Source organism: Ascidiella aspersa, chromosome 7 (genome assembly GCF_963924565.1).
Source record: "Ascidiella aspersa chromosome 7, kaAscAspe10.2, whole genome shotgun sequence".
Lineage (NCBI taxonomy): Eukaryota > Metazoa > Chordata > Ascidiacea > Phlebobranchia > Ascidiidae > Ascidiella > Ascidiella aspersa.
Genome location: NC_139453.1, coordinates 22,979,379 through 22,995,198, shown reverse-complemented (window position 1 = coordinate 22,995,198; position 15,820 = coordinate 22,979,379). Strand labels below are relative to the sequence as shown.

The window sequence follows — 15,820 nt, the reverse complement described above, 5'->3', positions numbered from 1 at the left end:
TCGCGAATATGCAGCTGGGCTTTTAGCGTTTACAGGACATACGACGCAACACGCCGAAGTAAACATAAACCAAAATAAAAATTCTAAGCCACGAAAACTTTGTGAAATACTCTGTACAGTTCAAACAACGTATAGGCCTATACGGATATCAAGCGTCCCATAGAACTTTAAAAGATAACACTAAAATAATAAAATATAGCTATAGCGGCCCACTAATACAGCTTTACAACATGGCCATAGTATCGTGAGTAGCCTAACACCCATCCAACTTCTCAAAACAAAACCAACACAATGTATACGCTTTTTGTTTAGTATAAACTTTTTACATGATTTTTGTTCAGCCATCCAGGTGTGGAGATATGGTGCCCATCTTTTTATGCGCCTATGCGTAAAGTTGACTTATAATAAGTTGTTACGTTATCGTTATGCCAACTGCATGAAACCAAAACGTTATACAAATAAAAGCAATTGATTCGCCATTCGCGCGATTAATTTAGCTTCAGTTACATCTAGTTATAGGCCTACCCCAGTTATTTTAAAAACAGCACATTTCATAAGATTACCTGAATTATGACAGAACTTTATGATGTAATTTGTAACATCATGTGTAATATTTTATATGTGCTCACTCAAACAACATTGGCCGCCATATGAAACAAGTTGCTTCTGATGGCCCGCGACAAAATATACGGTTTAGGCCTACTTGGACGACGCTGATCTTATAGTTTATAGTTTTTTATATAGAGCTGTTATATTGTTTATATTTAAATACACAATAAATTCGTGCGAAACACTGTTGGGTAAATTGCTAATAGTTCCAGGGGATGAATGGCGAAATTGGGTGAAAAAATCCCAAAACGCAAACACACATGGTTCAGAGGTTCTTAGCCATTTTTTTCCCGCGACCCCCTTTGGTAATTGCCCTGCGCCTCGCCCTCCCTTAGACATTGAATGATTATCATACTAAAATAAATTAGGTATTTCTAAACTATATATCAGTAAGACAACATGAAAATAGGCCCACCAAAGTTTAAACTTAAGCGCGCGAAGCGCGAAAAACATAGTGTTTATTTGGTTTGAATTGGGTAAACTTTATTACAGGAGGACGCATTGGGCACGCAAAAAATTTGCACGACAAACCTGTTGTGAAGACATAACTATTCAGTTATAAGGCTGTATGGAAACCACTTAAAAATGTCGCCCTAAGCGCAAAAATTAAACATTGCGTTAATCGTGTTTTGAAGGGTGTGATGACACACAAATGCAATGGTAATACTGCAAATAACACCAAAAATCGCGCAACAAAGAGTTCATCGGCGCTAATTAGTCGTGATATGCGAATAACAGGTTCGGCAGAAGCGCAAAATATTTCGCACTTTTGTTGTTAAAGTTGGCAAAAACACAGTTTGTAAAGAGGTGTCATGGTTCCATGCAAATCCCTGTGCAAAACTTAGATCTCCATCATCCACATATTTTTATGACTAAACTTAGCCCAAATTGCCATAATATGTAGCAAATTGTACATTATAAGTAGCAAATTATCAAAGAACCAAGAAAAAGTATAATAGCCCAAAAGCTTGCAAATCGCAAAATCATGAACCATTCTTCTTCAGTTACTTATCTACACATGTGTAAGGTTGATGTTTAGCATAGGACAGTATACAAGCAGATTTAACAACAAACAAACGCAACATGGACCAATGAAGCTTTATAAAAAGAGTTCGCCCCCCCCCGGTTAAGAACCACTGAACTAGATGTATCAAAAAGTTTTTAGCGCGAAACACGAAAAAGTTTTTGCATATACGCTCTTAAAGTAGCCAAAACAAAATTCGGAATGGCTTAGTTTGTGAAAGAGGTCGCGGGATCTATGGGCACCGGAACTTATTAGAACAACGTCATATCGTCGCGTTTAAACACCATTAGTTTCGCATTTGATGTCAAGGCGGTTTCACGAGCTTGTGGTACAAAACTCTTTTTGCTTCACTGTTGAGTTAAGCGAAATGAAATTTTGCGGGTGAAAAGTTATTCATTGGTCGCAAAATTTAACTCTTTGCTTTCGTACTGCTAATTACAAACATAGAGTTCTAACCAAGATTATCAGCTGACAGCTACAATAACCAGTGAAGCGAACCTTAAAATGTTACGCATGCATGAAAGTTGAGGTAAACAGTAGACTGGAAAAGAGATAAATATGTAGTAGTGTGCCAACCAAAGATAGCGAAAAATTTATACCGTGTGATATATCCGGAAGTAAAAAAGATGACGCGGCGCTGGTCTAGAATCCTACCACAACAGACATTATTTGGGTTAGGGTGCGGGTGGGTTTGGGTGAGTCAAGTAATATTGTTAATAATAATACTTTTTATATTTTCTTTTATATACACCGGCCTAACCCACATGTTATGCGTTGCTTTATTAATTGTTTCAACGCTGTGATAGGATTCTAGATCAGCGCCGGAAAGATTTATCAAAAATTTTTACACATTACTTGAAGCAACCTAACTTTGCCGGCAGGCGGCAATCAGACTTTTATGAAAAAAATATTATTAAAATGTGAATTAAATAATAAACGTGCAGAAATTGACTTACACATGGTGATACCTATACACCAATCTGCTTTTTAAAAACAGTCATGAGTCGATCGCCACTTGAAATCTTGATGTTTATAAATTGTTGAGCAACTGTATTAACATTTTTTTGATATAATTGAGATTGTGTATTTTGGAAACTATTGTGATGTTTTACTAATAAATAAAAATGTTCAAATTGTTTTAACTGCTTTTGTAAGTAGTTAAGGACACATAATTTAGCGCCTGTTCTTTGGAGTCAGTCTTGACTAAGATCGTGTAAAAGACCATAGGCAGCCGTCGGCTCTCATCTTAAGAGCCAGCGCCTTCTTACCCGTAACTACAGCCCTCTCATCGCTGAAGTTGCAGTATTTTTTTGTATGTTCAAATCGTTTTAACAGCTTTTGTTTCAAAATTCTCTAGCCTAGGAAAGTAGGTAATAAGAATATAAAAAAACAAATGGAAGTAGAAGAAATCAATGGGCTTTCCCAACCCAAAAAGCCAGGTATTAAACAGGTAAATGCCTTTCTACACTGTTTTGAATATATGTTGAAAGCTACCATTGTAAGTAAATAATAAAGGATGTAATTTTCCAGAAACTAACAGTATGGGCTGCTATGTCTGTGTTACTTGCCACATTTTGTGGCTGTTTTCAATATGGCTTTGCCCTTGGTTCAGTTAATGCTGCTTCCATTCCAATAAGAAACTTCATTCAGAAACAATATGTGGTTTGTTATTATTCTACATATATTTGTTTTATAACTTGTACATGTGTATTTTTATACAAATATAAAGTATAAGGTTAGTAATTATAGGCGACTAATAAATGAAGAAAAGGCTCTTTGAAGAAATATGTTGTTTGTAGTAATGGCATAACATAATTCCACATTCAGTAAATATACTATCGAATTAATTTATTAATATCTGCTTTCGTAATAAAAAGTCGAGTAGTATGTGCGCTAACGAGTTTGTCAAATAGCTTTATGTGAAAAAAGAATTAGGCACTTCTGTTGATTGTTTAGTATAGACTTGTTACACTATTTATTCGTTATTTTCGCAGAAACAGAGTTTAACAAACAACTACAATTTACAGGTGAGATACAATCAAACTATTAAAAAAGAAGAACTTGATGTAATTTGGGTTTTTTTGGTGTCTTCTTTTCCATTGGGTGGAATTGTTGGATGTTTTCTTGTCGTACCTGCAGTCAAAAAATTTGGCAAATTGGTAAACTATAATAGCTTGTAAAGAGATAGGAAAAAAATTTTATAAACATATAGTTGCTTGATAATGCAAAGGCAAAAAGGTTGAGTAGATTGACATCATCTTGATTAAGACGTTTCGATACAAGCTTGTATCATCTTCAGTTAATGTTGTATTGAAACGTCAGATCCGTGCATAGTGTACCCAAATATAGTTGCTAATTCCTGAAATGAACTAATATTTCTCTTACTAATATATTGTGCACACCTTTAAAAAACACTGACTACAATTGTATAAATAATTTAGTTTTTTAATAATAGTTATTTAATGATTAAAATTTGTGATGCAAATTTGTCATTTAAAAGGAATTACTAATATATAATTTGTAACCTCCTTTACTCATAGTGTATTTGTTAAACAATGCAAGAGTTTTATTTTACTTAAATTATAGCGTTCAATGTGGCTGCTTCAAACAGCATCTGTGATCGCAGGTCTGTTGATGGGACTCAGCCATGTCATTGGTTCTTTTGAGGTCATTATAATTGCCCGGGCTATAATTGGAATTGTTAGTGCTTCAGTTGGCACAGGTACTAACTGTTTTAACTCAAATATTTTTTTGTGAATTGTCATTGCATTGTAATGGCCATCAGCAGGCTGGCAGAATCTTGCCAGCCTTCTGGTGACAAGCATTTTTGGCGAAAATTCTTCGTTTTTGGTCACGCCCCTAAGCATAAATGATGTGTTCGCCTAAGGAATGTATGAACCTTGCCATGTTTTGACGATAAACAAGGCTATTAATAAGTAAATTAGACAACAAAACGTACAAAATTTTTTTTTTACATAAATAGCTTTTTTCAGGCAAACTTGTGTGAAAACGCGCTGCTCAAAGCCAGATTGAAAAGCAGGAAAAAATATTCTTTGGATAAATTTCCAATTTATGTTGCTCGAAATAATGATATTTATAATAAAATTGAATAGAAATTGTCACAGTCATAGTGTAACATGCCTCAGAGTATGCATATTAACTTTGGGATAGATTTTTTTAAAACAGAGACACAAACCTAGCAAAACCAGGCCAAAGTTCGCGCACCAAAAAATTTTTGCATTTGCGTAATTAAACAACCAAAAATATACTTCAGGCCCTAGGGGGAGAAGCATAGCCTGGTACATCCTTAATATGCCGATGTGAATGTTATACCTGTACATTTAACAGGAATGGGGAATTCAACTCAATATACAGGAAATCAACTCAATATAGAAGTACTTGCCAATTCAAAGTAAAACTGCCAACACGTAACAATTGTATGATCAAAAGTGTGTACTTTTAAAATAATAAACAGTCTATATGCCTTACACTGGCTTTTTCTCACTAAACAACATGCTTCACACTACCGTAACTTTTTTCAAAATGACACAACAAAATTAATTTCTGCCAATTGTAAAATAGATGTAATTAAATATGTGTGGAAACAACCACAAGGTGTTTTGTAAATTGAATGTTGGAAAAAAAGTTTAAAAAAAAATTTTTCAAATTTTATTTTGTTACTTAAAATTTTTTTTGCACCAATTTCTTGGGTTTTCTGGCTGATTCTTTGGCCGACATAGTCGCCAAGTCGCCAGCATTCTGCCATACTGGCCATCAGTGTATCTATGTAAATTTGATTGTCCCCAGTTTAAAGCTTAAAATAATACCCACAACATTTTTATTAAATTGTTTTTACTGCAAAGGTATGGTGCCAATGTACATTGTTGAAGTAATTCCACAAAAAACAAGAGGCATCTTTGGAGGTCTTCTATCATTTCACATTGGTTTTGGTCTCATCATAGGAAATATTCTTGGTCATCCCCAGGTAAAAGCAATTAGGTTTCCTTTAGGAATGACCATTCGTCAGCATCAACATATTTGCATTTTTACTATGACCAAATTCGTTTAAATGTTGTGTGGTAACTGGTAAATATTTTATCTGGATTTTTTGTTATTTAATAGTGGTTAACATTAATAACAAATTATACCACAAATTGAGTTGATCAATCTAGCTTTTTAAATTTTTGTCATGTTACTTATTAACATACTACAAGTAAACCATTTAGTTCAACTGAAGGATTTATACAATTATCATTTATAACTGCATTATGTTTTACAACTATTGAAGTGTTAATACGTGTAGATTTGAACTGTATTTCACAGGTTTTGGGCACTTCTACTCTATGGCCTCTTCTCTTGTCTTTAAACGGAGCGCCTTCCCTTGCATTTTTATTCATTTGTCGCTTCCTTGCCGAAAGTCCGAGGTATATATTTATGTAGTATATTTCTGTAGTCTGTTGGCGAACATAAATATGCGAGATTTTTTAAAGTTAGTCTAGCCCAGTGTATCTTACCTATTGTCTGACAATACTTACTTAAAGTAAGCTATTTTTTGTGGCTGGGGGTTTTGACTAGCAACTGCCGCACATAAATAACATGGTTAAATAGCTTTTACTGGTGTGTTGTAATTAGGGATGTTCAAAGTAGAATGTCGAATCCTCGTCTGGATTCGAATCCAATTCTGCCGTTTATTTCGGGTAATTGGAACCGATATAATTTAATGTTTTCCCGCCGATTGTTGCGCCTAATTGTACAAACGCGTGTGGTAAGTTGGCCTGTCGCTGCGGTGACCAATTTATAATGCTTGCTTTAAACGTAGCCTCATTGTGCAGTGTCAGCGTTTTTTCGGGCGACCAATTACCGCGTCTCGCGATACGTTCGTCTAATAATTAAGTGTCAATCAAGCATTATTGGGCGAGCGACTAACGTGTAATGTCTGGTGTGGAGTTCGCAATTGCCCTAAATGCGTTAAGTTGCAAAAGTAATATTACGTTGTAAAACGTGCTGGCCGTCTACAAAATGTGCTATAGGGTTACTTAAGGTCAACTTTAGGCCAATATTCAGCGAGATTATGTAGTTATGCACAGCGTAATTGTCAAGAATTCGTTATATAGTAACTTTGTAGTAACTTTGTATTCTTTGCAGTACATTATTTGACTGCATAACAAATCAAGCACTAAAACCCAACAATGCTTTAAAAAACAGGACCGAATTGCCTAAGACTTCTGTGTGCAGTGTTTCATTGTACTCACTATAGGCAAAAATATAAGTTTCGGCAACAACCTGGACAGTTGACATAATACAGTTTACCGAACTGCTTCAAACGACAGATGTTAAGAATGTTAAACATATCGGAGATTTTTTATTATAATGTACACGTGTTAGCAAATTGTTTGGGCGATTTATTGCTGTGATTGTAGGCCCTGTGGGGTAGATTAAGATGAATCCCTTCCCCAAACAAAACCAAGGTTAGATAATTTAATAAAAATATACTAGGATTCGCTATTCTGGATTCGTTATTCTAGATTCGAAACCTATTATTCTAGAATACCTTGGGATTCTACTTTGAACATCCCTAGTTGTAATACCATTGACTAAGGTAAGTAACAATAGTCTGATTAACTTGTTGTTTATTTTGTATAATTCAATTTTTAATTTTCTGTGCTGTTGACGCCCTGTTACTGTTTGATTAAAAAGCAGTGTCTAACAACTGAATTTTAAGATTAATAAGTTGTAACTTGATAATCAAAGATAAATAAACGAAAAACGTTTTTCTAATACTACGATGTGAAACTTTTTTAACACTAGTTTAATTATCTACTCGCTGGCAAGTTTGGAATGGCTCCATGGGCCGCAGGTTTGGCAGCCTTACATTGCTGCAATTAGTCTGCAGATTCCACGAACAGACATTTCCGGTGTTAGATTCCCCATACTCCTAGCTTTACTGCAAAAAGGCCATTAAGCATGCCGTATAAGCATGCCGTATAAGCATGCCGTATAAACATAACTAATTAATTCATGCCTTTTAAGGAGAATGCCTGTACAACGGCGAACCCAACCCATCATTAATCATTTTTTGCAGAACGTTGTATTTGACGCGTAGCGATCGTGATGGCGCGGAAGTGCTGTTGAAAAGGCTGCGCAAAAGCTCAGATGTCGGCGCCGAACTGGCGGCCCTTCAGGCTGAGGCGGAGCAGCAAGACTCAGCCGAGCAACTCACCATCTTACAGGTGGGTGACCACTGACCGCGATGTGATGCAGTGGTCGGAAAACTTTTGGCCGCAGGTCCAATGCGGGCCTTTTGACAATTTTTAGTGCACCGCGTGAGCTATTTATTTTTATTTCGGTTTTAGCATGAAGTTGCGGGCCGCGTGATAGCCGTGTACTGTACATAACTGAATTTTCAATTTTTTTGTCAGGGTTTAACAAACGTCAAACCTTTTTTGTTGTTTTTCTCGCTAAAAAACTTCGAGTTAGGCGCAGTAAATGTTCCTCGCTATTTGCTGTCTGCACTAATATCCAATGTTGGTGTAAGAACGGCATTTTTTAGCCGAAGCAGATCGTTAAAAGGTGGCAAATGGTTGCTGTCGTGCGCGTTCCAAAGTTGCCATTTTTAAGTTATGATAGTGAACGCAAAAATATTCTCTTTAAGCATATTATAAAACCACTTGTATAGTGTCCAATTGACGCAACTTATTTTCCCTCAAACGCAGCTTGTATTTTAGCTGATTTGGCACACTGTTCGGCGCAGATGTTAATCGTGGCATAATCACACCTGTCAAAATATCTTCGTTTAGTGTTGTAGGTGGCGAATAACATGCTTGTAATTTAGCGTAGTCCCGTACAGTGTTTTTTTAAGGTGTTTTGGGGGACCGAAACGGTACCCCAAATTTCTCCAGCGTTTTCCCAAATTTTGGACTTGCAACTTTTTGGTATTTAAATGAAACACTTGCGGTCTCGTAAAACTACTTAGCGTTCACCCAAACCAAACCTTAAAAAAAACCCTGGTCCCGTACATGGAAATTAATAATCTGCGCAGCTGATATTAATCACACATACTTCACCGTCTTGGTTTAGTTTTTTGCCTGAAAAGTTGATTACACACACGATTACCTACTAAGCGGTTTCGCAGCTGGAGCCAGGCATGAGTTTTCATAATTTTATCTCAATTTCATAATTTTATCTCTGTGCTATTATAGGTGACATAACATAGGCTTGTAAAGAAAAACACTTGACTGAAGCACAATCAAAACGAATCGACCAAAAAGTTGAACAAACACTTTGGCAACACCGACATTCAGGTCGCCGGATCCGGCCTGAGAGCCGTAGATTGCCGACCCCTGCTCTACATTATCAACAGTTTTTTTAACATATTTCTGCGAGTAAAATTTAAAAAGAATCGATAAATATTCGAAAAAAAGTTTTAAAAAATTCACCTGAATTAAAAAAAGAATAAATTGCCTGCTGCAATTAACCCAGCCCACAATCCTTCACAAAGTACAAGCGGAAACACAATGTGGCAAACTACATTCGTCACGATGTGTTTTGCGGGAAGGTCAAGATTGAGGTTTATTCGTAATTATTTCCATTAAACTCGCAGCTTTTCCGCTCTCCTTCTCTCCGGCTTCAACTGATATCGACCATGGTGTTGGGAGGCTCTCAGCAGTTGACTGGACTCAACGGGGTCATCATTTACATGAACAACCTCTTTATTCAGGCAGGTGTGCCACCAGACGCAGTTGCCTACTGTTCTATCGGGGTCACGGCCCTACTGGCTATCGTCACCCTGTGTTCGGTAAGTGGCGCAAAAACAGTTGTTAAAAAAGTTTTAAATATACCTGGAACTGGAATTATCAAGATCTTGCACTTGTCTCGCTCAGCTTTTCCTTTGTTTACCCGCAGTTTTCTAGGAAATAGGAGTTAAGCAGAGGCGAAATATTAATATTGAAAGCTTGGCACTCGTAAAAAAGCTTAATCACTATTAGCATAACTCATTGGCCATGCGAGTCGACACAAACATGGCATATTTCATGGACATAGTCAATCATGAAACGCAATTTGGCAACGGAACCGCTTCGCCTTGTAGCCTTCATCGTTATACAATTTACGATTACAAAATAACCGCACGGTACAGTTTAGAACGTAACGCCAACAACACAACGCATGAGTTTATGCAAAGCACGAAATCACAATCACGATTAAACCAAATTTGATCTGATGAAACATTTTTTATCACTATTCGTAATAAATGTCAGCGGTGTCAGTAGATAATAGGGTTGGGAAATACGCATGATATATTGACTGCGCGTAGGGCATAAACGGGCTATTGCTGTGAAATAAACTATGCCGAGGCATTCTATATTACGGTTTGATTCTTAGCTATATCTGTTTTTTAGCTATATGTCATAAGGATTTAGGTTGGAAAGCAAGAAGTGGTTGGATATCATTTAGTTTTCGGATAATTCCGCTTTGCGATGCCGCCTTTTTGCTGTAGTGTCTCTGTGGCGTACCTAACTAATATACCGAGCAGAAAAGGTCCTTGTCACGACTGGTTAACCGGTACAAGATCATGTAATATACAGCCATATATGGGAAATGCTTTGGCACGGATTTACAAGCATTCAAATTGTCTCTTGGTCGGAATCGTGCTGAAATTCGCAGTCTCGTGCACGACCAGAGTACTCCGCTTAATGGTTTCTGTGAGTGTTTAACAGATCAACCGTTGGTTTGTTGCCTTCAAAACGTTTTTTTTTTCTGACGCCCTGTTGTTGTTATAAGAATGTCAATATAAACTCTATTGAGCATAAATTAACCGTTAACGAATTACATTGCAATAACATTAGACATGTGAATTACATACCGCGACCATTCTGCATTGTGTTTATATATTTATTTATCACATCGTATTTTAAGTGTCCATAAATCATTTTTAGCACTGCCACGCCACTTCTACAAATTTTGATTTACTGTTTACAAACTTACACAAAACGTCAATTAGTGTTAGGGTTAGGTTCTCATTAACCTAAAAACAACCTTTTACCACGTTTGGTTTACGACGCGGAATTGCATCACGACTGATAACAATTATGTTTTGTTTAGTGCATATGCACTTTTTGTTTACTGCATATGAATTACTGCGTCTATAAGTCAATAATTTACGCAAGGATGCCTAAAACTGTCAAATCGTGTTTTTTGTAATTGCGTCACAGACTTTAGTGTTGTACAACGTCTGTGCCACATGTTTCTACGTATATTTGAAGTTTACCAGTATCAACCTTTAAAAATTGGTTACACTTAGTTTATATTCTAGGTGCCTCTTTTGGATCGAAAAGGAAGAAAACCGCTTCTTCTGTCTGGCCTGATAATTGAAGTAATTTCGCTGATTTTGTTGACTGTAACCGTTGAGTTACAGGCATCTGCTGCCTGGCTACCTTACCTTTCTCTCGTTTTCGCGGCCTGTAAGTAAATTGCGATATTAACCTATACTTAACAAAGTTATAATATAATTTGTTTGTGTTATTTGACCTTAACTCTAGGGCAGTTAAAAGTATATCTGAAAACATGGCTGCGATTTTGAAATAACAAGATTTCAAATATTATTATAAAAACTGCTTGATTAGGGTTTGAAAGTTAATTAGACTCGCGGTGTTATTACGTGACATGGTTGCGCATGAGAGGCAATTTGTAGAACTTCCTGTAGCCCTAGTGAAACATTCACATTACTTGTATTGAACATGTAACTCGTCAGTCAGACGTTTTTTAAATGAGCGCATTTTCGGGCAATCTATTACTTGACTAATGCGCAACTCCCATCGCCTAATAGTTTCAATTAATGTTAACGATCAACTGGCGTATGCCACCTGCAGCACAATGTCATTTGCATGATACGTATTTTAATTTACGTTTTGTAATATGCATTGGGTCATACGTTGCATTTTTTTGCATTATGACTCCACAGAACTAAAATATTTTATTTAAATCCATTGTTATATATGTTCGTTAAATGGAAAGATGACAAATATATGTGCACGAGTTGTTTTTAATTGCTACACTATAACTACAAACCATCCAACAAAAAATACATGGATACAATTTTCGCGATATGCTATTGAAGACTAGAAAATGTTTTTTACTCGTTTGTCGTGGTGTAAAAAACGCAAAAGCTTAACAGCGAAGGAAAAACAATAATAAAGAAAGTCGATCGTTATAAAAGTAACCGGTGAATCAGGGTTCTAGTCGCTGGCCAAACCAGCTCAGCAAGTTCTCGGCGGGCCGTAATGAAAATTTTCACCAACAATTTTGTTAAAAAACGTGTGGCTTTCAAGCATTTCGATGTACAGTAGTTATTCTTCATCAGGGGCGAAAAATATTTCATGCTTTCTAAACTGGGTTAAATAAGGTGGCGACCCGCGAAGCGCGAAAAACATGCCTATGTTTGGTTAAAATTGACAAATCTTTTGATTTGCAGGAGACGTGACACATTGGGCACAACACATTAAATAAAATATGCCTATATTCCTTTAACTCGTGTTGTTGTTTATTATAAATTACGGAATACTTCAGCGAAATAAAATTATAGATTAAGTTGAAGAAACCTTGATTTTAGGAGTTCCATGCTATGAGAAATTTCCACTTGGATAAAACTTTCGTTCGAACGTCACCTTTGGTCTGAGAAGGCTCTCTCAAAACGTAAATCTACTTCGAAAATACGGTTCGCACGGAGCGCGAAAATTTGTTGCATTTTCGTGTTGTCAACATACTTAAAAGTATGAGACATGGCCTTGTGTCTAGCTTTTTTTAGGTTGCCGACCCCTGCGGTAAATCGTTAAACTTTGCAGGTTTTTTGATCGGTTTCGCCATCGGTCCCGGCCCGGTTGTGTTCCTAATGGTGGCCGAATTTTTCCCGCAGACTTCGCGGCCCGCCGCCATAACAGTGGGCACCGCGTGTGTATTTACCGGCTTCGCTATCACCACCATTGTCTGGCCTTACATGCAGGTGAGTTTTTTAAACCTAATATCGGTGCTGTCCAATAAAACAACTTATTGTTATCGATTTTTTTTTAAGTAAAAAAAACTATGTTACTTCATAACTTACTGTATAATAACAACACCTGTTGTTGTCGAACAAACGCGTGCTTAAGTATAACTATAATGTTAAGTCTATTTCCGTCAAACGCATTGCCAATAGTGTAGATCATTCCATACATCATACCAAGCCATACACAGTTTGAGTTGAAAATAATTCCTGAAAACAGACAAAATGTGTGAAAATGCTAAAAAAATTCTTAATTAGTAAAAATTGGCAAAAATATAAAGGTCTAGTTTGTGGGACATGATTTGCTCCCCAAAAATTGATACTAACTCAATAAGAAAAAATGAAACACACACATACGTGTTCAACAACTGTGATCTAGCCCTTCCAACGATAACGCCTTCCGTATCATACTGCACTTACATACTACACCAAATGCCATCGCAGGCTGGACAGGGAAACAACTAGCGACTGGCCGAAAATCGTGAATTGGAACCTCACTGAAGGCTAGTTCTTATTCTAGCCTGCCTTGCTTGCATCATTAATCGACAGGGGAACATGCAATAAGACCTAAAAAGCAGCATTACCTAAAACTGAATAATCCATAAAACCGTAGTATTAAGACCAATGACATAATATAGCCAAATACGCAGTAATATGCAGTATAGAAGAAGATCGAAATCGTCTAAATAAGACCTTAAATCTGCCGGAATACTTCCTAAATTCATCCGAACAAGACCTAAATGGCCAAAATAACAAAATAAATGGCCAAATTATAGAGGGTATTGGACGATCGGGGGCCTTCGGTCTGGCATCTGCCGTTTTATATTGCTGGGTAATGGGTGGTGTTAGAAAATGGGTTAGAGTTGGAAGTTAGCGATGCACTTAAGGATGTGGTTCGCGGTTAGGTAAAGTGTTGTATAGGCCCGATTCTATTAGTGCTATTTTTGTTTAATTCCGAGTATTAGTCCACTTTTGGTTTTATTTCAACGTTGATATTGTTCTTATCTCGGTCTTATGGCTGACGTCCATCGACAGATTCGGTTTGTCTGCGATGGCTTCGGGTCTACTTTAGATTTAGCGTCGATTTTTCGCAGACTTCGATGGGCGGCTATGCCTACCTTCCGTTCGCTTTAAACGCGCTGTTGGCGGCTTCCTTTGTTCTGTACGCGATACCGGAGACCAAGAACAGGAGCTTCATCGAAACACAACGTGCATTTCAGTCAAGGAGCCTCGGATGCTTAGCGAAAAAACGCGCCGAAGCTGGTGAGGAAGAAATAATACCCCAGGGTACAACCGTGATTTGAGAATAGCAGGGTGTGGTTTTCACTCGTACTTGCACGATTTCTCGATGGTCGTTTTTGTTGTAAAATGTGCCAAAAACTAGATTGAAGGCGATTTGAAAGCGATGCGCCCAAGATGTTGATAATCTTCTTACGCAAGTCGTTTTCGCGTTTAATTTTAATTTTGCATTAAAACACAACTTTTAAATACCTTAAACTTTAGTGCACTGTTAAAAAATAATTTTGCAATCATGTCTTCAATTCTGTGGAGATTACTTGACGCAATCTAACTTTTCCTTGTAAGAATATCTGGATTGAATTTATTTCGTGCCAATATTAACTGGTGCGTTTTGCAATCGGAAATTTTCTAATAGTGGGTATGAAAATCACATGTTGTTTGTTTTGAATCCATCTATTGTGAATTTGTTTATAAAGTTGTTGCTTATTGGATAACGCTGCCTTTCGATTCAAACTCGTGTTTTTCAAAAACGTTGTTGGTGTTTTTTTTGACAGCGCCAAATACCTTCATTAAATATTGCTATACCTTTTAATTTACAACAGTTATTTTCAACTGGTGTTTCCGTGAAAGATCGTCAGATGTTACGCAAGATTTTTTTTACTGTTCCTTGAAGCACATTTTAAAAATCACCAGTTGAAATGTTTCATCGTGATTTGCTTCATTTATTGTTTTGCAATATTAAGACTCGGTGTGTAATAACAGGAATTGTATTGCTGCGTAAGTGCGATATCAATTTTGTGCTCACCCAAAAATGCCCAGACGCCGCACTAAGAACACTAGAATTAAAAAACTGTTGTTGCGTTGTTTGTTTTACCGCAATATTATCAACTTTCGTTTGGTGTTCCGCAAAATTGTTTTACTGCATTAAGTGTTACGAGTCTCAAAACATTTGAAAACACCGATTTACACTTTTATTAGGATGTGTTAATACCCTCGTTATGTGAACGATACTGTTATATTCTACCTTTTCTTCTAACTACCTAAAGACACATAAGGGTCAGTTGTTTTCTAGTTATTGGCTGTGCAACTTATATATTTTTTTTAGCGAAGGTGTTTTAAGGTGTTGTTTTCTTTTAGTTTTACTTTGTTTTTCTCTTCAATGTCTGTGCTTGATAACCTTAACGGCGCAATCAATGGCGGACATTTTTCGTTTTTAAGCTGTTCCTGAAAAAAAAACTCTTTTTGTTTGTAGTTTCAACAAATTTCGTTTTTTATCTTGTCAGCTTCCTTATTTTCCGAAATTCGTTTTTTGCAATAACTTCGACTTAATCGCGTACAGCATTGCATCGTAATTAATGATTGTGGGTTGAATGTAGTATATTTTTTTCTCTATAAAATCCCCAAAGACGTAATTAACTTTCTATAGATTTTGTGTAAGGGACCGCGAAATAATTTAATAACAACAGTCTGCAATTTTCGTATTTTTCGTTCATACTTATTATTTCTACATTTAAAAAAAAATAATATGACCATAACATAACGCAGACTAATTTTGTAAAATACTAAAATTTCCTAAAAGTGATTGTTTGCATTTTCCAGATTTTTTTACAACATTATGAAAATTAATTTGTTCGAGGATTTTTTTCTGATTCTTAATAGAACTTTACCTCATATAAAATTTTACACAAAATACCTTAAATGCGTTTGAAATTAGTCCACTTTTTTATTGGTTTATTTGTTATTGTTAACGTTACACTTTATACGGATTGCTGACCAAAATATACGCATTCAGAGAACTCTGTGTAGCACTGTTGTAAACAAGTCATTTGCAATGACTCCAGTCCCAGTGCAGTTATTTGTCGTTTGACTCAGTGACAGAAGTGCTCCCAAGTCACGCCATTTGCCCAAAAAAG

At 36.4% G+C, this 15,820-nt stretch overlaps 1 protein-coding gene across 1 annotated transcript; it reads left to right on the top strand.

Moving 5' to 3' along the window:
- Window positions 1–2,994: 2,994 nt before the first annotated feature.
- On the top strand, window positions 2,995–13,993 carry LOC146138392 (solute carrier family 2, facilitated glucose transporter member 5-like). Its single transcript, XM_083394054.1, has 11 exons — window positions 2,995–3,083; window positions 3,164–3,295; window positions 3,661–3,792; window positions 4,220–4,355; window positions 5,497–5,618; window positions 5,957–6,057; window positions 7,716–7,863; window positions 9,234–9,428; window positions 10,944–11,091; window positions 12,472–12,629; window positions 13,763–13,993. Exons 1-11 carry the CDS (start codon window positions 3,027–3,029, stop codon window positions 13,970–13,972), a joined length of 1,539 nt encoding a protein of 512 aa, XP_083250180.1. The 5' UTR covers window positions 2,995–3,026; the 3' UTR covers window positions 13,973–13,993.
- Window positions 13,994–15,820: the final 1,827 nt, after the last annotated feature.

Coding starts and splice junctions, on each gene's coding strand:
- LOC146138392 (XM_083394054.1), top strand. CDS start 3,027: ATGGAAGTAGAAGAAATCAATGGGCTTTCCCAACCCAAAAAGCCAGGT. Junction 6,058..7,715: donor TTCCTTGCCGAAAGTCCGAG/GTATATATTTAT, acceptor CATTTTTTGCAG/AACGTTGTATTTGACGCGTA. Junction 11,092..12,471: donor TTCTCTCGTTTTCGCGGCCT/GTAAGTAAATTG, acceptor TAAACTTTGCAG/GTTTTTTGATCGGTTTCGCC.